The sequence below is a fragment of the Martes martes genome, assembly GCF_963455335.1.
Source record: "Martes martes genome assembly, chromosome: X".
Taxonomy (NCBI): domain Eukaryota; kingdom Metazoa; phylum Chordata; class Mammalia; order Carnivora; family Mustelidae; genus Martes; species Martes martes.
Window position 1 is genome coordinate 42,629,564 of NC_137897.1, and position 22,361 is coordinate 42,651,924.

Below are 22,361 nucleotides of genomic sequence, written 5' to 3' on the forward strand. Positions count from 1 at the left end.
AACGTCAGCACCTGCAACTGTGGCTTTTCGGCAATGGACGTTCCCTTCCCGGCAGTCCCTCCCAGCTGCCTCCTTTTCCCTAGAGAAGAAGGGTCCTCATGTCCGAGCTCCAGACGGGCCTCTGAGGTGCCGTACTTTGCCTGTCCCCAATTGCAATTCCTCTGCTACACCCAAAGAAACCCATTTTGCGGATAAACCGTAACCGGCAGTTGTACCTTTTAGGTGGACAAACCTGTTGAAGAACTCAAAGGGTATGATATGACTCAGCAAAGAGTAGGTACTGTTTTGCCAAGAATAGCGAGGGTCATTTTGACAACACCAGGCCCTCCTAAACCGTAAGGCGGTAGCCTTCCTTATGGGCAATGATGATGCCCTTGGCCTTATGGCCTGTAAAATAAGTGTATGCGTTTCATGCAACCTGCCGGGAAGGATGAGGAGAAAGGTCTGGCCACGCCACAGCCGACTTCAACTCAAAAGCCCACGTGGAAGCGATCTTGGCCCAGGTCACAAGGCGGGAATTGAACTCCCAGGGGAAAGAGATTCCCAGCCTGGGAGGTGCGGGGCGCCTGCGCAGTGGGCCCGAGGCGCCGCGTGCGCGGCGGGAGCCACAAGACCCCCGCCCCCGCCCCCGCCCCTCGCCCTCCAACATGAACGCGCACGTGAATGGGGACGCGGACGCGCACGCGAATGCGCCTCACCTCGCTCAACCCCTGCCCGGCGGCTGCGGAGGGAGGGAGGCGCGCGCGGGAGCCGCGGGTGGGCGGTGTGCGGAGTGGCGGACCCGCTGGCGGTGGCGCGGGGGCGGGGCGGAGGCGCGGGGGCGGACGCGGGGGCGGCGGCGCCTCGTCCAGTCAGGCTGCTGCGTTCGGGACCCTCCGGCCCCCACGAGGAACGAACAGACTGACGTCCTTTGCCCGCCCCGCCTCATCTCCCCCGGGGCTTCCTGGGCTCCCCCGGCTCACTCCTGGAGCGCCTTCTCTCCCCATCGCTCTTCTCGGCCCTTTCTCTCCCAGGCATCTCAGGCGGCGGCGGCGGCGGCGGCGGCCGAGACCCCAGCAGCAGCAGCGAGCGGCGGGAGCTGGCGGCCGAGAGGATGAAGTGCAAGCCGAACCAGACGCGCACCTACGACCCGGAGGGGTTCAAGAAGCGGGCGGCGTGCCTTTGCTTCCGGAGCGAGCTCGAGGACGAGGTGCTGTTAGTGAGTAGCAGTCGGTACCCGGACCGCTGGATCGTGCCGGGCGGGGGCATGGAGCCCGAGGAGGAGCCGGGCGGTGCGGCAGTCCGAGAGGTGTACGAAGAGGCGGGAGTCAAGGGGAAGTTAGGCCGGCTCCTGGGCATTTTCGAACAGAACCAAGACCGCAAGCACAGAACGTACGTGTACGTACTGACTGTCACTGAGATTCTGGAGGATTGGGAAGATTCGGTTAGCATTGGGAGGAAGCGAGAGTGGTTCAAAATCGAAGATGCCATCAAGGTTCTCCAGTGCCACAAGCCCGTGCATGCCGAATATCTGGAAAAACTAAAGCTGGGCGGTTCCCCGACCAATGGAAACTCCGTGGCCCGGTCCCTGCCACAGAGCGATCCCTAGTATGTACCGCTCCTGCACAGACTTCTGCTTTCCGCCTACCTTAGAATAAATAGTGCCCCGAGCACCTCTCATTCCTTGTGCGGTCTCACGGGGCGGCGGGGGGCTTCTTTTGTTTCCTTGGCAGCCCTCCGAATCACGCTTGCAAACCGTCTCGGTTGCCAGGCACTGCTTTCAGACAATTTGCACGTTTTTCAGATGCTTTGAAAATCGCTGCTTGGTAGCACTGTAACAGATTTCGGTAATCCTAAACCACGTGGGTTTTTTGTTTTGAGAGTGCCTTAACTGCTTGCCCATCCTTTAACGTGTGTGTGCATACGCGTTGTAGTTTGTTTTATAACATTGCACACACGTGTGTGTGTGCGCGCGTGTGCTTTTTTGGTACCACTCTTGGTTTTTGTTTTTGTTTTGTAGTGAACCCCTTTGAAATCTGAACATCTTGATTGTGCCATCTTTAATTTTCTTTTCTTAAACGTGCTAGCATGCCCTTCTCTGATGGGAATTGGTTTAAAGATCAGATATATATATATATATATTTAAAACGTATTTAAGATATTTTACCTCTTGTGGTCTTTCCGCACTGGGTAATAATTTTGTGTTCCGTAATCTGATCTGATTTGCCCCTTTCAGACCTTTCTTTAGTCATATGTACATGATTTGATTATCAAAAGAATTTTCACCAGTGGTGGTCACTTTCTTGCACTCTATTAAGAAATTTTGAAAGTCTAGATTACTCTTGGAACTCCTTATCTTCTCTCAGGAGGGCTGAGGAAAAGTCTGTTTTGTGAAGAGAGTATAGGTGGGTAATATCTTACCTATAACATCTAAGATCTAGAAAATAGTCTACAAACTAATATAAACATAAGTGGATAATATCTAAATACTTTGTTATTCTGCATGTTAATGTTTTTAAAAGAACATAACCCCTGGTAGAATTGACTTGTTACCTTTTTTTCTCTAACATTGGTACAACCATTTTTTTAAAAAGATTTTTTGCCATACAGAAATGTGTCTGAATAAAGTACCTATTTTAGTTAACAAAAATAAATATTGTCAAAGAAATGAGTAGGAAATCAGCTTTTAAAAACCAGTTATATAATTTCATATTGTAAATTATGCAGAATCATCTAATGTTTTTCAAAAATGATGTTTCTTTGTACAGAAAAACATGTCTTATTTTTTAAACCTTCTAAAATCTAAACGTTAACCTTTCCTGTTACAGTAATCCAAATTGACTAATAGATACTCTCTGTAACCTGAGATTTTTCAAAATATAAACCAACAGCAAAGGGACTGGTTTTTTGCTTTACAACTATTTCATATATAAAACTGCCCTCATCTAAAATGCTGCCACAAATACCTGGGAGGTTTAATTTATACATGGAATTTTTAGAGATAATAATGCACAATCTTGTGTTTTGACTTTTGAACTATGTATTTGACAAATGTGAACAGTACAGTGTTGATGTTAATTAACTCTTAAGAACTGTTAGCCTGTATTTTCTGTATTTTATTCAGAAACATTTGGATTGAGTTCTGTCACTTGCTAGAATTTTCTTCGGTGCCCAGATATCTTTATGTAATTTGTAAAACTCCAAGGCTTAAATTTCTCAGTTGCAACAGAACATTTTATAGTTGTCACACTTAAGCTTTTAAATTTACATGGGCAGTTTTTATTATATATGCTTTTGGAGTTCAGTCTAGAAAAAATTAAGAAAGAACCACTTCCCCCCAAAAAAGCCTTTCATTTTAAAAGAGAAGTCCAAAAAATTCAGGCCAAAACAGTTAACACAGAGCTAACCTAACCATATCTATAACTTACATCCTCTAAGAGTTTGATGCACAGTTGGAATTTTCTCCCTGCAAAGTCAGTATATAGCACCCATGAATTATTCATGTGATGATTGCACAAAAAATGAACAGATGAATCTTTCAGCTTATACCCCTCCCCCCAAAAAACAAGGCATTGATCAATAAGACTTTCAAATATAAGGTAAAAAATTGTTTTCAGCAAGTTTTTGTAAAGGCTGTTTTTTTTTTTTTTCTTTTCCCAACTGGATAAGTGCCTATTCTTATCTTTAAAATGTTTTAAAAAGACACGTTGGAATAAAGGTGATACTGATACGCTTGATACATAATTTCCCTGAATGTCTAATGTATTATATTTTCTAAGAAACCTGTGTTTTGTTTTATCAAATCACTATTGAAAGAATTAACTCTGAACAGGATGGGGGGTGGCTATATTTTGAATTCTTTTGTATGGTTTCATTTGAAAGAATTGTAAAGATTTCAACATTTTTATATTAAGAAACATCAAATAAATTGTGTGTGTGTGTGTGTGTGTGTAAGAGCAGAAACAGGAGTTTGTAAAGTTGCAGCAACATTCAAGGGCCTTCCTGGGACAGATGGTTTAAAGGGCTCTGAAGCTGGAACTGCCCCTCTCACTTCCCCTTTAAATGGAGTCCAGTTAGAAGAAAGACAATCCCTTTATCAAAAGTTGTTAAGGAGAAGGGAGGTGAAAAATCTGTGTTAGAGTCTAAGTGCTAATAGGTGGCTAGAGTTTTCTTTTTCAGTGTCCCTTTGGTAGAAGCACCAAGAAAAACAGCAACTATTTTCAGCATCATTCTAGTATTGTAATCATTCTTATGAATGATTGTTGGCCTGTTAGACGATGAACTCTTTTGAGCAGTAGGACCCAACCTGAATCCTGCCCCTATTTTCAGAGCCTAGAAGAATGGCTAGAATTAGGAGACATTTGTTGTTGATCCACAGATTAGAAATGTCTACTACTACTATATTCTTGATTTCTTAGTTTCATATTTTACCTGAAACAATCTCTTATTTTCATGTGACCCCAGAGTGGAACTGTACTGGATAATTCACTGAAGGCTGTTCCAATACAGAGTGGTTGGTGACTATTAGTAGACTCTCAATATTTATTGCCTAGAGGAACTGATGAACCAATAAAATAATAGGATTTTTTTAGGTAAATGGCATAGATTTATTCGGGTTTACTTTGAAAGAATCAAGTATGTGAGCCCAATGATGATTGGAATTGTGAAGCATAGGTGAGCTCTGTCACACTCCCAAGAACAAGCTCATCCTATAGTTTTGGACCCTTCTCTGTTTATTACAATGACTATTCTCCAGTTTGTTACACTACCACTGTATATGTACAGACTTCTGATTTGGCATGTATGGCCTTTTTTATGTTTTTATGATTTTTGTGTCTGTATTTCCCACTCAAGTGGGTCCTTGAATGCAAGGCCCTAGTTTCCTTGAGTCTTTTTATGTAGCTACAAAACATCACTTGAAATATGGTAGACATTACTGAAGACTTGTCTAAATAATTAATATTTTGTAATGATACTGAGTAAGGAAGCATTTACCCCCTAAATTGCTGTCTACCATATATGTGTGTTTATCAGGTGTCACAGACTGTTTCAAGGCAACTGTGAGATACTAGCAAAAGTTCTTACTCATATGTCTCTATCATCCCAGACATGTGCCTCCTGATGGCAGTATCCTACACCACCCATTAAATATATTTGCCACAATTTTGAGCCTAAATCAGTCTATGTCTCTAGATATTGCTAATCTATAGAAAAGGGAATATAGGCCACCTGGGTGGCTCAGTAATTAAGCTTCTGCCTTTGGCTCAGGTCATGGTCCCTGGGTCCTGGGATGGAGCCCCGAATCAGGCTCTCTGCTCAACGGGGAGCCTGATTCTCCCTCTCCCTCTCCCTCTCCCCCTGCTTGTGTTACCTCTCTTGCTGTCTCTCTCTCTGTCAGATAGATATGTAAAATCTTTTTTAAAAAAAGAAAAGGGAATAGAAAAACATTACACCACAGAGTTGATGTCAGCAGAATCCAGACTGTAGGAAACTGTAAGACAAATGATCCAGTTTCTTCAGTAAATGAATTGCCAGGATGAAAGAAAGAAATGGAGGATGAACCTATAAATTAAAAGAGACTTAAGAGACACATCAACCAATTTTAATATATGGATCTTTTTGGGATCCTGATTTGACTAAATTGTAGAATAAATACATATATGAGAATCCAAATAATTATAAAATCGACTTGATATTTAATATTCATTGGAATAATGTTATTATAGTTATGTTGAAAACAAGAGAGTCCTTTTAGAGCTCCATTCTTAAATATTTGTGGTTGAAATGACATCTGGAATTTTCTTCGTAAGTGGATATTAAGTGCATTAGAGATAATAAAAGAAGGTTGGCCTTGAGCTGATCATTGTTAAAGCTAGATTATGGTTAGGTGATGGTTCGTTATCTATACTCCTCTCTGCTTTTGTATGTTTGACATTTTCCACAAGAAAAAGTTAATAAAGATATTTATCACAGTTCTTAATAAAGCTAATATATATAAGGCACAGAGACAGGAGGAAGAAAAATTTTAGTTTAGAATATGTTGGCTCCATGTTCCCTCTTCTAGCCCAGGAGATCAAATGCCCAAAAAGAGAGGGCTGACAAACTCTGGAGTGGCTAGTGTTTCTCTTGCTACAGGCCAGTGTTAGCATTTTTTTCCTTTTAATTTGGCTCATTGAAACAGAAAGACTTACATTCTTATTGATTGGAAAATGAGAATGCATTCTCATGTTCTGTTGAACAGGATATTTGACACAGTCTAGTTCATATCAATGTGAAAGAGCAAAAGTAGAGTCTCCAGGGAACAAATTTCTGGAATTTTATAAAAATCAGCAAAATGCCATTTTTGAATAGTTTCTTTAGAAAAATAGTGGCTATAGACTTATTAGTTGCATATTCATTAACTTTAAAGTTTCATTCGAAGGTAGGTGAAACAGGAAAGTAAGTAGTTAACATTCCTGACTATAGATATTCCTTCTGTTTTGGACTGTGCTTAGAATTCTGTAAAGGCTAAAACCTTCTAAGGCAGAGTTAGTGAAGCTGTGCAGAAATCAAGAGACATAGTGTCTGTCCCAGCTTTTGTGCGTAAAGGAGCAGGCAGAAAAAACAACATTGGAAGCCCCTTCCAGGAAACTGAAGCTGATGCTGCCCATTCTACACCTGCTCTCTAAGTGTGTTTCAATCACAAGAGCAAGTAGTTCTAGAGAAATAATGGTTTCTCGGAAAAGGCTGGTTGAAAGCTTTACCTAAGAGTGCCCCTTATTAGCCCCAGCTGGGCAGAGCTTTCTCTTCCAAAGTCCCCCTGTTAGAAGGAACAAAAATATTCCACAAAATTTCTCATTAGTCTTTTCTTGGTAGTCGTTTCCTAACTTGAGTTTGTTCTAATTTCAGCAGGTTTTTAAAATTTTGAGGCAGGGGGCGCCTAGGTGGCTCAGCTGGTTAAGTGTCTGCCTTCAGCTCGGGTAATGATCCAGGATCTTGGGATGGAGACCCCTATCGGGTTCCCTGCTTGATGCAGAGGCTGCTTCTTCCTCTCTCTGCCTGCCTTTCCCCCTGCTTGTGCTCTTTCTCTCTGCCAAATAAATAAAATATTTAAAAAAAATAAAATTTTGAGGCAGAAAGAGGGGAATGGAACTGTAGGTGGTGGTTGCAAATTAAAACAAATAGTGGTTTGGAGTCCCGACAGGCCATGGATCAAAACTGGTTGTAGCCTCTGTTAAATTACTTTACCTCTCTAATCTTAAGCTTTCTCTTCTATAAAATGGGGATAATCATGGCCACTACCTTTATAAATAGCACTGCTTCTGAGAAGCCCTTTTGATCTCTTGGGGTAGAGTATTCTCATGTTCCCAAGTATCCTACTGTGTTGTTATTTCATAGTTCTTATCAAAATTATATTTTTATTTATTATATTTATTAGCCTGAATGTTTCTCTCTTCTGAACTCTGTAGTCCCCTGACTCTGGGACTGAGACTAGATTGTCTCTGTGTCCCCAGAGTCTGGCATGGGGTCTGAAACATGGTGCCCCACAAGTGCTAATAACATGTTTAGTTTATAAATGATTGTCATACCTCCAACTTTTCAAAAATATATTGCTGTTATTTTACCAAGTATTTGCTGGAAAATGTGAAAATTGATATACCATAAGACTGGTATATACTCAAATTTCTTTTTATTGAGAAAAAAATTTTTCTATCAATCATGCTTCCATTTTTCAGAATCTTCTAGTAACAACTACTACTAACCTTAATACTATGGGATATTCCCTAAGAGGCTGAACTGGCCCCACCTCTGCATTTGATAATTCACTGAACTTTCCCAAATACAAGTGATGGAAACATATGGTAGGCCCTTTCTATTTATTCAGTTTAAGAACTGTTGAATGAATACAAGTATGCCAATTATATCATTTTCTTTTACAGAAAAAAGATAGCAATGGGGGGGTGTGGATGGCACAGTCAGTTAGGCGTTTGCCTTCAGCTCAGGTCATGATCCCAGGGTTCTGGGATTGACCCCCATGTCAGGCTCCTTGCTCAGTGGGGAGTCTGCTTCTCCCTCTCCCTGCTTGCACTCTCATTCTGTCTCTCACTCTGTCTCTCTCTCTCTCCCTCTCAAATAAAAATCTTTTTAAAAAAAGAAGGATAGCAATCAGGATTAGATGGTAACAAATTCACACATACAAGACAAGGCAAGGCCAAGACCTGACTGATTCAACTAGTAAAGATACAAAGAGCTACTTTTAGATTTAGACAGTTTATATACACAGTGCAAAGAAGAATGAGCTAATGGTGCCAGCTCCCCAGGTCCTTGTCCCACATACCCTAATTAACAAAGAAACAAAAGGGGCTGTATATGAATAGACATTTTTCCAAAGAAGGCATATAGACGGCTAACAGCCACATGGAAAGATGCTCAATATCACTCATGATCAGGGAGATACTAATCAAAACCATGATGTGATACCACCTCACACCTCTCAGAATGGCTAAAATTAACATAGGAAACAACAGGTCTTGGCAAAGATGCAGAGAAGGAGGAACTCTCTTACACTGCTGGTGAGACCGCAAACTGGTGCAGCCACTCTGGAAAACAGTATGGAGTTTCCTTAAAAAGTTAAAAATAGAACTACACTATGATCCAGCAATTGCATACTAGGTATTTACCCAAAGAATAAAAAAATACAAATTCAAAGAGATACATGCACCCCAATGTTTATACCAGCAATAACTACAATAGCCAAATTATGGAAAGAGCCCAAGTGTCCATCAACTGAGGAACAGGTAAGGATGATGTAGTATAAATATACACAATAGGATATTACAAAAAAAAAAAAGAATGAAATCTTACCATTTGCGATGACACAGATGGAGCTAGAGAGTATATTGCTAAGAGACATAGGTCAGAGAAAGACAAATATCATATGATTTCACTCGTGGAATTTAAGAAACAAATGAACATGGGGGGAGGGGGCAAGAGGCAAACCAAGAAACAGACTTAACTGTAGAGAACAAACTGATGATTACTGGAGGGGAGGAAATTAAATAGGTGGAATAGATTAAATGGGTGATGGGTATTGTGATGAGCATCAGGTATTGTATATAGGTGATAAGTCACTAAATTCTACACCTGAAACTAAGTTGCACTGTATGTTAACGACCTGGAATTTACATTATACCCAAGCAGAGCAGGAATTTCTATTTTATTAACTGTGGGCCGCTTAAATTCCATGCTTCAGCCAACAGACCAAACAAATTGCTAGAGTCCTTTCTAACTCCTTGAGCTGTAATACTGAATGTGAAATCTTTGCTTAGTGGCCCATATCAATAAATTTAGCCTGAGCCAACTTTATGTTCATTTCACCATTATTCCATATTCCATGGATATTCTTAGTATCATTCCCACACATGTTCTCCAGATTTCTGTCTGTATAAATCATAAACTCAAGTAGTTCTTTTGCCATGCAGCTCACCTCCTCATGGGTTACATAGTACCTCACCTTTAGGGGCCTACTGGGATGTGAGTTTAGTTACAGGTCTAAAAGTAAAGAAGAGTGATGGCAAGTGGGTCCTGAGGACAATCAGCATTGTTATGCATGAAAACTGCCTCATGGGAGGCTCTTACCATTTGCTTAGGCAATGCAAGTTTAATACCCTCAGACACAGGTGAAAAAGCTATACTACTGTGGGTGGGGAGGGTACCAATGGGAATGGGGAGACCAAGTCCGCTGGCCATGGGGAGAAATCATCTACTGGCAAATAAGACTTGTCAGAATTTAGGGGCTCAATATAACAGCTTTATCAAGGCCTTCCTACACGTTCCTATTCCAATTTACAGGATCACCTTCTTTCCCAATCAATTGCCCTCACTTCAACAGTAGACACCCTGCAAGGCTAGGTCTTCCAGTGTAATTCAGCCAATTAAAGGATAAGATTCAGCATTTGATTTTCAGCAATTTCAACCCTGTTTCTACAGGAGATAAGGTTCTCCTTCAGGGCACAAATAGAAAAACTTAAGACATTTATTATTCAGAATTCAAATCCTTCAGCTCATCTTTTTCTTTTACTATTTTGTCCAGGGACATTTGGAGAAACCAACCGATGTCCTTATATTTCTTAGCTTTCAAAAAATATTCTAAATATCATATACAGAGTCACTTAGCTCCTTCTTTCTTAGGAGTATCCACTGCAGATATTTTGCATATCTCTATAAACAGTTCATGGACTATCTCTCTTTACTGCTGAAAATAGAGTCATTAACTTCTTTAAATCTAGTAATACTAAACAGTCAATTCCAGAAACTCAAGAATCCATTCAGAAAACTCATCTTTAACATTCAGTTCCTCTAAAACCACTCTCAGTACCAAAATGTGCATTAGTTGGTGTTCTCCAGAGAAACAGAACCAATAAGATATAGATATAGATAGATATAGGTAAATATGAAAGTATTATAGGATTGGCTCTTGTGATTGTGAGGCTGAGAAATCTCACAATTTTCTGTCTGCAGGCTGGAGGAAAAGGAAAGTCAGTGCTGTGATTCAGTACGAGTCTGAAGGCTTGAGAATCATGGGACTGACCAATGGCTTAAGTCACTGTCTGAGTCCAAAAGCCTAAGAACCAGGAACACTGATTTCTGAGGGCAAAAGATGGATGTCTCAGCTGAAGCAGAGAGCAAATTCTTACTTTACCTTTTTGTTCTATTTAGGACCACAACAAATTAAATGATGCCCATTAACATTGAAGAGGGCAGTCTTCTTTACTCAGTCTACCGATTTAAATGTTAATCTCCTCTGGGAACATTGTCAAAGACACACCAAAAAATAATACTTTACAAGCTACCTGGGCATCCCTTAGCCTAATCAAGCTGACACATAAAATGAACCAGCACACCAGTGAAGCCATAAGAGCCTTGGGTTTTACTTGAAGAAAAGCCTTTTGATTTGTTGTTTTATTTCTTTGTTTTTTAGAAGATTCCCTTAATACATAAAAGGTATTCATGTTACCTGTTTCTTCCTCTTTTTTTTAAAGATTTTATTTATTTATTTGACAGAGGGAGATCACAAGTAGGCAGAGAAGCAGGCAGAAAGAGAGAGGAGGACGCAGGCTTCCCGCTGAGCAGAGAGCCCGATGCGGGGCTCGATGCGGGGCTTGATGCGGGGCTCGATTCCAGGACCTTGGGATCATGACCTGAGCCTAAAGCAGAGGCCTTAACCCACTGAGCCACCCAGGTGCCCCGCCTGTTTCTTCTTCTTAAGTGTCAGCAGGTGCCTATAGCCCCTTGTTCTCTTGGTGTCTTGTGAAGACTGTACGCATTGCTTGGCTGTATCAAAAGGACTCCATATCCTACTGCGCCTATCCTCTGTGTATCTTATGAAGCAAGTGTGAGAGTTGCATTTCACGTGATAAGTAATATATAATTTGACCTCAACCACCAAGCAGTCTGAGCTTAGATTCCAGCTCTTTATGTTACTCTAGAAAATGACAGCTTCCCTGAATCTGTAGAATTTGCTCCACCCCCCAATCTCACCCTTGGGCCTGTTAAAACTTAATTTTTCCTGTACCCCTGGGGCTAAAAATACATTATATGTTTATAAAAAATAAAAATAAATTAATTTAAAAAAACTTCATTTTTTCCCTAGATTCTCCTGCTTGAAAGAAAGGACACTCTTGTCATGTGGGAAATTGCAGCACTCCCACAGGTAGAGCAGCTGCTGGCAGTCCCAAATCCTAACTCCTTGCTTTGCAGCCCAGAGAGAGTTCCTAGAGTCAGGCATCAGGCAATTCTTGTCTTTACAATGTCTTTCATATTTTCTGCTGTTTCCTGTGCATCACCAGAGCTGCTTCACAAACTAGCTTTCATCCAAGTCCAGTCACTGCCTTATAACAAGTTAGGCAGCAGTTATCTCCCACAGGAATGGTGAGAGAAAGCTGAAGATTGGCAAACCTATGCCCTTTGAAATGGATTGAACAATTCAGGAATAATCAAAGCCCAGATCCTCATGAACCATTGCTGTCTAGCCATTTGATGGCATGAATTTGACCATTTGCTGGTTATGTGCTCACAGAAAGTCTGAGTCCAGAAATCACAACCTCCCATTCTTTGAGCACTTGATTGCCCTCATTAACAACAGGTATTAACAGAAAAAAAAGCAAGTTATATTTGGTAATGATGGTGTCCTTGCTGAGATTATCAAAAAAGATAAAAGATAAACTAAATGAAAGATCAAGGATTATGATTAGTCTCAGTCCTAAAATTTTTTTTGAAGAAACACAATTCCTACTCAATCTGCTTTTTTTTTTTTTTTTTTTTAAAGATTTATTTATTTATTTATTTGTCAGAGAGAGAGAGAGAGAGAGAGGGCGCGCACAGGCAGACAGAATGGCAGGCAGAATGGCAGGCAGAGGCAGAGGGAGAAGCAGGCTCCCTGCTGAGCAAGGAGCCCGATGTGGGACTCGATCCCAGGACGCTGGGATCATGACCTGAGCCGAAGGCAGCTGCTTAACCAACTGAGCCACCCAGGCGTCCCTCAATCTGCTTTTTATGGGGAGAAAGACAGAGACTTACTTTACCCCCACTCATGGTATTTCTTTAAACGAAGCATTGGGGCACCTGAGTGGCTCAGTCAGTTAAATGTCTGACTTCCACTCACCTCATGATCCCAGAGTCCTGGGATCAAGCCCAGCATTTGGCTCCCTACTTGGCAGGTAGCCTGCTCCTCCCTCTCCCACTGCTGTTCCCCTTGCTTGTACTCTCTCTCTTTCTCTGTGTGTGTCAAATAAATAAATAAAATCTTTAAAAAAATTAAAAATTAAAATAAAATAAAAGAAGCCTAACTGGATAGAATACATAAGAGTTCACCAAAACATCCTAATTTATTTTCAAAATGCTACTTTCTGATTAGGGCCCCCTTCCTGACCTTTCCTTCCATATACTACTTCTCACAGAAAACTGGTAAGTTATATAAAAGTAATAAGAAAGGAAATCTGCACACAGCTCCTTATTTATGTTAATAAGAGTTCATACTCCACTGGGTTCCTCAACATAACTTCACTAATCCAGGAATCTCTTGCCCAAGAAGATAAAAATGGGAAATAACTCTTATTCATTCCAGGAATTTTTTTTTAAGATTTTATTTATTTATTTGACAGAGATCACAAGTAGGCAGAGATGCAGGCAGAGAGAGAGGAGGAAGCAGACTCCCTGCTGAGCAGAGAGCCCGATGTGGGACTCGATCCCAGGACCCTGAGATCATGACCCGAGCTGAAGGCAGCGGCTCAACCCACTGAGCCACCCAGGCGCCCCATTCCAGGAATTTTACAAGACCCATCAATTCTTCAATAAAAAGTGCCAAGTGACATTTTTCAACCTCATGACTCTCTGAACCATTGTCTTAAAATTCTTGCCTCACCACGTTCTCTAAATCCAAACCATTCTATTATGATTAATATACATTAACTACACTTTATCCTGACGTTTGTAGACCTGCTTTACATCAACTTCGAAATCTGAATAAATATCTCTCCTGCCCTGCCACCTGCAAGACTCTACTAAGGCTCAGTCCAGGTAGTGCTCTCCCTTACACTATTATGCAATAAAGTCACCTTCACTTAGCAAATTGGCTGATATTTTTAAGTACAGTATATGAGGAGCATAGTCACCACCCCTGTACACCATGTGACAGTGGACTGAGCATGACAGAGGTCCCAGAAACACAGAAAGAAATGATTAATCAAAGCATGTATAAAAATAATAAAAACATCCATTTCTGTCACGTTGTTCTGAGAAACATTCTTCACAAAGGGTAACCTGGGGTTATCTGTCTCCAAAGTTTCTAGATGCACAGGAAAGACTAGACGGGAAGAAAAAGCCCTGTTTCTTGTTCTCGGGAGGCCGCGTGGTTCTGAGTCTCAGTGGCAACCTCTAGCAAACCTCAACCCACATTTCACGTGCCTCAATCAGTGCGCATGCCCGTTGCTGTGCATGTCAGTTGCTGCACATGCGCCTTGCAGTCTGTGTTCTGCGAGCAGAGCTGAGGCGGAGGCAGTCGTGTTCCTAACGTCTTGATTCTTTCTGTCGAAGTCGCTCCTGGTAGGTCCACAAATCAGTTTTTCCAGGAATCTTAAGTGTGATTTACTGTAAAGAGGGTGCTTTTGGGCTTCGGGCAAGTCCAGGTGGCACAATCGGTAGCCTCCAGGAAAGTAGGTTCTGTTGGTCGTCATTCTTCTCACAGGCGTTGTGACCGTCATGGCGGTTGTTAGTCGGCGTGGGGGTGGGAGGGCGGGCAAGGAAGGAACGTGAGACACAGAACGGGTCAGATAAAGATGGGGGTGCGCCTTGGGGTTATTATTTGAGGTGTTTGGGTCCCAAAAGTACCTGGAACTGCCGGCAGAGCGCGGAAGCTGGATTCCTCACTGGGGCTCTGGGCAGGGAGCCAGCCAGGTGGGCAGAAAAAAAGGGTCTAGAAACGGGGAATGCTGTGGGTTTGTAACTGCATTCTGAGACTTGTGGTGTACCGTGAGAAGTGCAGGGGAGGAGAGGACCCTTTAATCGGTATTGAAACTAAACATCTCTGCCCTTGTGTGAAAACAGCCATATATCCTGGGGCTTTGAAAGTATTTTGGGGGCGCCTGGGTGGCTCAGTCAGTTAAATGTCTGCCTTCGGCTTAGGTCATGAACCCAGGGTCTCGGGATGGAGCCCCACACAGGACTCCCTGCTGGGTGGGGATTCTGCTTCTCCCTCTCCCTCTGTTGCTCCCAGGGCTTGTGCTTGGCGAGTGCGCTTGTGTGCGCGCTCGCGCGCGCGCTCTCTCTCTGATATATAAATAAAATCTTTTTTTAAAATAAAAATATCTTCAAAGTTAAAAAAAATTAAAAGAAAATATTTAGCCACGGTAGGGGTATAGCTATTCTCTTAGATACATTTTCCAAATACCAATATTCTACTTTCAGGGTGAAATATGAGTGGGAATGTAAAACCAATATCCAAATCTAAACAAAGAAGAAATGATCAAAAGTGTTCCCAGGGAATTGAAACTGTGGTTGTGAGTACTTTAATATTTGATGTTTTCTATTACCAGAAATTTATTTTTTTGAAAATTTTGCTAAACTACTATGGATACAATGATAAGTTTTCTCTGGTGATAATGGGAGGGAAACACTGATCCAGGAGAATTCCATTGGGGTGTTGCCTGTGGAAATATACCCTGGGATTTCTTTCCCATGTTTTTTAACAACAAACTGCACACATCTATCCCAGTATAATTTAAAGTAGCCTCCAGAGCCCTTGTTGGTATTTCTTCTTGAGTAGTCTATGGGAAGAGTAACTTCATTAAAAATAAGTTTATAGAATCTGGTTTTAAAAATGCCTTTATACTTATTTATGACTAGATATATCTATGTATTTTATGATTCATATTGTTGGCATGTATGAACAACAAAACTTTTTATTTGCCCACGTGTGTTCATGCACACACACCCCTAGGCCCAGCAGCTCAGTGATGAGCAACGGAAACAGAAGGAGGCACCACCTGTGAGTCAGGATATTATACCTGATCAAGGGAAGGAAGCTAAAGGAGGACCTGTGGCTCAAGGTGAAGGGAAAGGGAAGAAGAATGCTTAAGGGGGCTGGGGGCATATGTGGGCATCATGCATTATGACATATAGTAACAGGAGGAAGGAAAACAGATTATCTCAAACCTTTCCTGAAAGTAGGCTGAAAATATGAGGAGACAATATTCGCAGCTTTGTGTGGTCTTCACTATAATGAATTTGTGCTTTTTGTACAAGATTTTTTTTTTTTGCTTGAAAATATAGACCTTGCCAAAACAGAGGAAACTGTATTCAATTATAACTACAAAAATTGCACATCATTTCAGTAGTTTGTTTTCCTCAGAACGTTGTTACGTGACCTTTTTAGTCATTGCATCAAAAGCATAAATGATTTAAAAAAAAGTGTAAGCAACTTTTAACAGCACATGCCAAGTCAACATATAACACCTGGAATAAGAGCCTGTTTGCATAAGGATGGTAGTCTCATTTTATGAGAAAACAGGCTCAAGGATCATAGTTTGTCAAAGAGCACTTCACTCATGGAGGCATAATTCATATTTCACTCCAAGATTTATATTCTTCTTACCACATAATGTTGTTGTATGAGAAGTGTATGAAATCTTGCCATTTGCAATGATGTGGATGGAGCTAGAATGTATTATGCTAAGCAAATTAAATCAGAGAAAGACAAATAATACGATTTCACTCATGCGAGATTTAAGAAACAAAACAGATGAACACAGAAAAAAGAGAGGCAAGCCAAGAAACAGACTCTTAACTATAGAGAAAAAACTGTGGGTTACTAGAGGGGAGCTGGGCTGGGGTGAGAGGGTGGTGGGTGGGATGGGTTAAACAGGTAATTGATCTTAAGGAGGGTATTTTTTTGTGATGAGCACTGAATGTTGTATGTTAAGTGATGAATCATTCTACATCGGAAACTAATATTACACCATTTGTTAATTAACTGGAATTTAAATACAAACTTTAAGAAAAAAATAAATAAAAACAAACAAAAGTGAATGGCTTTGTATAATATGCTTAATATTCAAATATGTCTTTACTGTAAAGTAGCTCATTCCTGGTCCAGGAATAAATGCAGTTCAGTGGAGCAGGAGAGAGACTCCAGAAAAGAACTCAATAAATGATAGCCACTATTTCCTTTTATTGTTAGTTTGATCTGGTAAACTTGGTAATAGCTGGGTAATTTAGAATACTGGCATATAATTAAATATATTAGTATGATTTTTAAATTGGCTTTTAAAAGATGTTTAAATACTTCTATGATTAGGAAAATCAAAAGTACCTTAAAATTACCATACAACCAAAAACTTTCTTCTAAATATAGTATTTTTACCATTTATACTCAATTATTTACATAATTCAGGGCATGGATTATTTTAGCAATTCATTGTTAAAAGGTTTCCACTATATGACTGACAGCAAAGCCCATTAATTTCCTTCCAACCTACTTCCTTTATTCTCATTTTAGGACAGAAATTTTGCTGATACTTAGATGGTATTTTTGATACTTTGTTCTAAATAGGACTTGTTTATGAAAAATTACTTATAGGACCTTTGTACCTTAATATAGCTAGTTAATTTTAATAAACTAAGTTTCAGGTTACCCCAAAAGGGGTTGTGTGTCACTACTACAAGATTTGTCATAAGTCCAAATATGCACTTAGTTAATCCTTCAGAAAATTACTTTTTTATTGTAGTTAAAATCCTGTCCATAGTGTAGATTTCAGATTTTGTAGATAGCTAATGCTCTCTACTCTTGGTGGTGATATAATAATATGTATGTGTATATATGTATATATAGATATATATACATATATACATATACATATATATACATATATATACATATATATGTATATATATACATATATACATATATACACATACACATATATATATGTGTGTATATATATGATATATAATATCCTTGTGATATAATGGAAATGTAAATGTAGTGTGTTTATCTTTTTGTGTGTTTGGTTTATCTTTAGATTGTCATTTAAAATAGTTTTTCATAATATGGGAAAACAAAGATGTAAGTCTATCCTTCCATCATAGTTATCATCATAGTAACCTACAGGATTTCATTTCATATAACTGAAGGAATAAATATTTTTTCCTTATTTATATTTCATGTTCATTGCTTAAACTGTTAACTTTTTTTTTAAGAGCCTGATGTGGAAGTTGATCTCTGGGAGCTGGCTGAGCCAAAGACTTGGGGTAAGGGTAAAGATAGTCTGAATGACAAGGGGCAAATTTACCAAATGTAGAGCCCATTAAAATGTAAGAAGCAGGTATGTTACCCATTAAGAATGCAAAAGTATGTGGTTTTAGTTTTCAGAATATTTTATCACCAATAATATAGACATAACATTATTGTTACTTTAATAAAAACAGTTGCATTTTAAATCCTTTCCCCAAAGAAGCCTCAAATGACTAAAAAAGAAAGTGACAAGAGATATTCAAATTTATTATTCTTCATATAATAAAGATTATTTGGCAGGTAATTTGGACCCTAAGTGCCTGACTGCCTTACTTATAGACCATCAGATCTAGAAACAAATTTGGTCAAAGCCATATTGAACTATGAAATATAAAAACATTTTCTTACTTTTGAGTGTAAGTACTTTAACCAAGAACTGATAATTTTCAAATTCTTTCATAATTTCTACTTTTACAAATATATAATGCATTTATAATAAATATCAGCTTATATAAAATATACTGAGGCACTGAACTAGGTTCTACTACCAGCTCTAACATAATTTGTAGGATTCCAGGAGAATCCCTTAACTTCTAAACTCACTTTTACTCCTGTATAATTAGTGAAGTCAAATCAGATATATTAAAGTAACTTTTAATGCTGATTTTTACATTCTCTGGTTCTGTTGGACAGCATGTATAGAATACAAAGATAGGCGTTTTGCATGACTCAATTGTAAAATATCATCTGGCATCAAATTTTAACATTTGAATTGAGACTTCATTGCTACTAAGATAATGAGTAAATACTGCTTGATGTTTGTTTTTCTATATGGAAACCCAAATAGGTATAAGTAGATTCCATCAAATTCTGATTTCTTTTGGCTGTTAAAAAAAAAAATTGCATTTTAAGTCCTTTTTCCCAATGAAGCCTCAAATGACTAAGAAAATGGCAAGAGGGAGTCAAGTTTCTAGTATCTGTGGCAGATCAAGTAGAGAAAATCCATGTAATCACTGAAGCTCAAGATAGGTTTAAGATCTCCGTGCTAAGCACACTCACTGTCCCATCAGTCTTCGTGAGCTACTGTCCCTAATAAAAATGTGAACACTATGATAACATCACCTATAATCATAGGAAAAATGACATAAATTTCTGCCTTGAGACATATATTGATAAGATTTGAAGTTTAAAGTCTTTAATAATTCCTAAGTAATCAACTTATATTTTATACATTTGTTTTTCTAATCATTGACCATTATAAGAGCTTCTGAATTTAAACAAAACACTTGGTATTTAGAGAGGAAATTACCTTTCATTGGCCTAAACTTTTTTAGTCTACATTGCTGCACCATTCCATTAGACTATTTATATAAAAAATAGTTTTCAGACTATTTCCAGGAGCCTACTAAACATGGCTAAAATGTACTCATAGGAAGATCATAGCCTTTAAAATGCATGTTATTACTTAGATAATACATTACATCAGTATCCAATATAAAAGGCAAGAAAAAAAGAAGCAATGGAATAAACCTAACAAAAAGGAAAAAGGTACTTAATAAAAGGTATGAAATATTAGTAAAAGGGAAAGTAATACAACTAATAAATCAGGAACATTGCTCTTCTAAAAATTATTTATTAAGAGTATCCACTAGTGTACATTATCTTGAAGAAAATTTAAAAAATGAAGTGTACATAACAAGGAATATGAACAAGACACTAATAAAGGGTATTTTATATAATTGAAAGTGACTATGTTCTTGAACTCTTAATATTTTTAAAGTATGGATGAAATGATTGATATATTAGGAAAACTTATATATCCCTGTAGTATGTGAATATCTGAACATTGCAGATACTATGAGAAAACTTCTGAAGTTTGTCAGAGTTGTCCCTCAGAAGCACTTACTTTTAGTGAATAATATGATATTGATTATATACTTGAAAGGTGGAGAGAGTAAACATTCTTAAACATTCTCACACACAACAAGTTAACTATATGCAGTGATGGATATGTTAATTACTTATGTTTATTTGGTAATCACTCCACAGTGTACAAGTAGGAGAAAATCATCATGTACACTTGAAGTATATACAAGTATATTTGACAATTATTCCTCAATAAAAGTTTTTTAAAAAGTACTTACTTTTAGAAACAAATGTTTGACTTTTCTAGGTATCTTCCTCTCCCTTTCTTCATTCATTTCCTTTTTCCCCTCCTCAATTCATTCCCTCCATTTTTGTATCATGCTATGAAGGCATGGTATATATGTGCTACACATTTTGATGTCAGAAACAATGGTGATGACTTAAAATCAGTATGACCATGTAATTTATGATACAAATGGTCAAATGTGAAAAAAAGGCATTATTCATAATCATAGTAGGATTATAGGTGGAAATGGGGACAAATAGTTACCAATCACATAAGAGCTAAACTAGCTCAAAAAAACATTTTTGCACTTCAGCACAATAGAGCCAAAACAAATGTAGTACTGGCCTTTCTATTCACTGAAGCAGCAAAAATATGACATTGTCTTAGCTATCTTATATCCAGAATGTTATTTCAAGTGGAAGCTTTTATTTTATTTTTAAATATTTTTATTTACTTAGCACAAACACACAAGTGGGAGAGGGGAAGAGGGCGAGAAAGAGAATATCCAATAGACTCCATGCTGAGCCCTACATGGTCTTGATCTCATGACCCTGACATCATGACCTGAGTTCTGTTCGTTTATTATATTCTGAACTTGAACAGCCTTTTTGTTTCCTTGTACCCAGAGAAAGAGTAATGTTTAAAAATATTGATTAAAAATATTGATTAAATATATGCTTAGAAATCTATCTTATAAAACCAAAACTATAGTGTTTGTTGTATACCTTTAATGTACTATAAATAAAATTCTGCTAAGTAATGTTTCCAACTGTTTTGTTTACCTTTCAGGTGAAGGGCAATCACAGGTTTAAAAGAAGACTGAAGCTGAAAAGAAGCTTAAAAGAAGCTGAAACCATGCAAACTGTTCTTATGTTGGATATTTCACTGTTAAAACTTTCTCAATAAAGTTTTACAACTTTCTTCAAAGAATCATGCAAATATTTTGTTAAACTTATTTCTAAGCATTGATGCTATTGAAAATCATATCACTTCATTTATTATTTCCCTGAGAGAGAACATTTATTGAACATCTACTTTGTAATTTTCATATGTCTTTTTTTATTCAAGTATAATATTCAGTGTTATATTAGTTTCAGGTATACAATATAATAATTCAACAATTCCACACATCACCTGATGGTCATCAAGATAAATACACTGTTGAAGATGTGGTCCATATACACTATGGAGTATTATGCCTCCATCAGAAAGGACGAATACCCAACTTTTGTAGCAACATGGACAGGACTGGAAGAGATTATGCTGAGTGAAATAAGTCAAACAGAGAGAGTCAAGTATCATATGGTTTCACTTATTTGTGGAGCATAACAAATAATATAGAGGACAAAGGTAGATGGAGAGGAGAAGGGAGTTGAGGGAAATTGGAAGGGGAGGTGAACCATGAGAGACTATGGACTCTGAAAAACAACCTGAGGGTTTTGAAGGGGTGGGGGGTGGGAGGTTGGGGGAACCAGGTGGTGGGTATTAGGGAGGGCACAGATTGCATGGATCACTGGGTGTGGTGAAAAAACAATGAATACTGTTACGCTGAAAATAAATAAAAAAATATATATATATAATTAAAAAAAAAAAGATAAATACACTGTTAACCCCCTTTACCTATTTTACCCATCCCCCACCCACCTCTCCTCTGGCAACCACCAGTCTGTTCTTTGTATTTAAGAGTCTGTTTTTTATTTGTCTCCTTTTTTCTTTGTTCATTTTGTTCATTATTGTGATTTATCTGGTATATACAGATGTATTTGTAAATTGATGTTCTCTCCAGCAACTTTGCTAAATATGCTTTTTAATTTTGAAAGTCCATGTCTAGCTTCTTTTTGGTTTTCAACATATACAATCATACAGTCTTTGAATATTAACAGTTTGCTTCTCTGTTTTAAACATAACTTTTCCTTTTCTCATTTTATAACATTGGACAGACCCACCCCATACAATGTTGAATAGAACTGGTAATATTGGACATTGTTGTCTTATTCCTGATAAAAAATGGAAATTTACAAAGTTCACCATGTTTATTTGTAGTAAAGGAAGTTTTATTCTAATCCTAGCTTGCTAAAAATATTTATCTTGGATATATGCTGACTTTCATCAAACACTTGTAGTGTATTTATTGAGATGATCATAGGATTTTTTTCTCCTTTAATCTGTTAATGTGGTGAATTACATAGGTAAGTTTCTACGTTTTAACCAACTATACATTATTAGGGGGGGGAATGGATATATTCTTTCAGAAGAATAGTCTTCTGAATATTCAAAAGATACTATTCTTTCAGAAGAACGATATATTCTTCTGAATAATCTCAGTCTTAATAATTTGTTTAGAATTTTTGTGATGTCCTCGTGAGTGACATTAACCTGTATTTTTATTTCATGCATTCTCTTTTTTGGACTTTGGTGTCAAGGTAACACTAGCTTCATAAAATGAATTGGCATGTAAAACCC

At 38.5% G+C, this 22,361-nt stretch overlaps 1 protein-coding gene across 1 annotated transcript; it reads left to right on the forward strand.

The window, feature by feature from the left end:
• Positions 1-959: 959 nt before the first annotated feature.
• Positions 960-20,834, forward strand: LOC308337104 (diphosphoinositol polyphosphate phosphohydrolase 3-beta). Its single transcript, XM_080795132.1, has 3 exons — positions 960-1,587; positions 17,713-17,763; positions 20,688-20,834. Coding segments are annotated over exons 1-2 (495 nt in total). The 5' UTR covers positions 960-1,093; the 3' UTR covers positions 17,714-17,763; positions 20,688-20,834.
• The last annotated feature ends 1,527 nt before the right edge of the window (positions 20,835-22,361 follow it).

What these genes read in the sequence shown, in the direction of transcription:
- LOC308337104 (XM_080795132.1), top strand. Translation starts at nt 1,094, where the DNA reads ATGAAGTGCAAGCCGAACCAGACGCGCACCTACGACCCGGAGGGGTTC.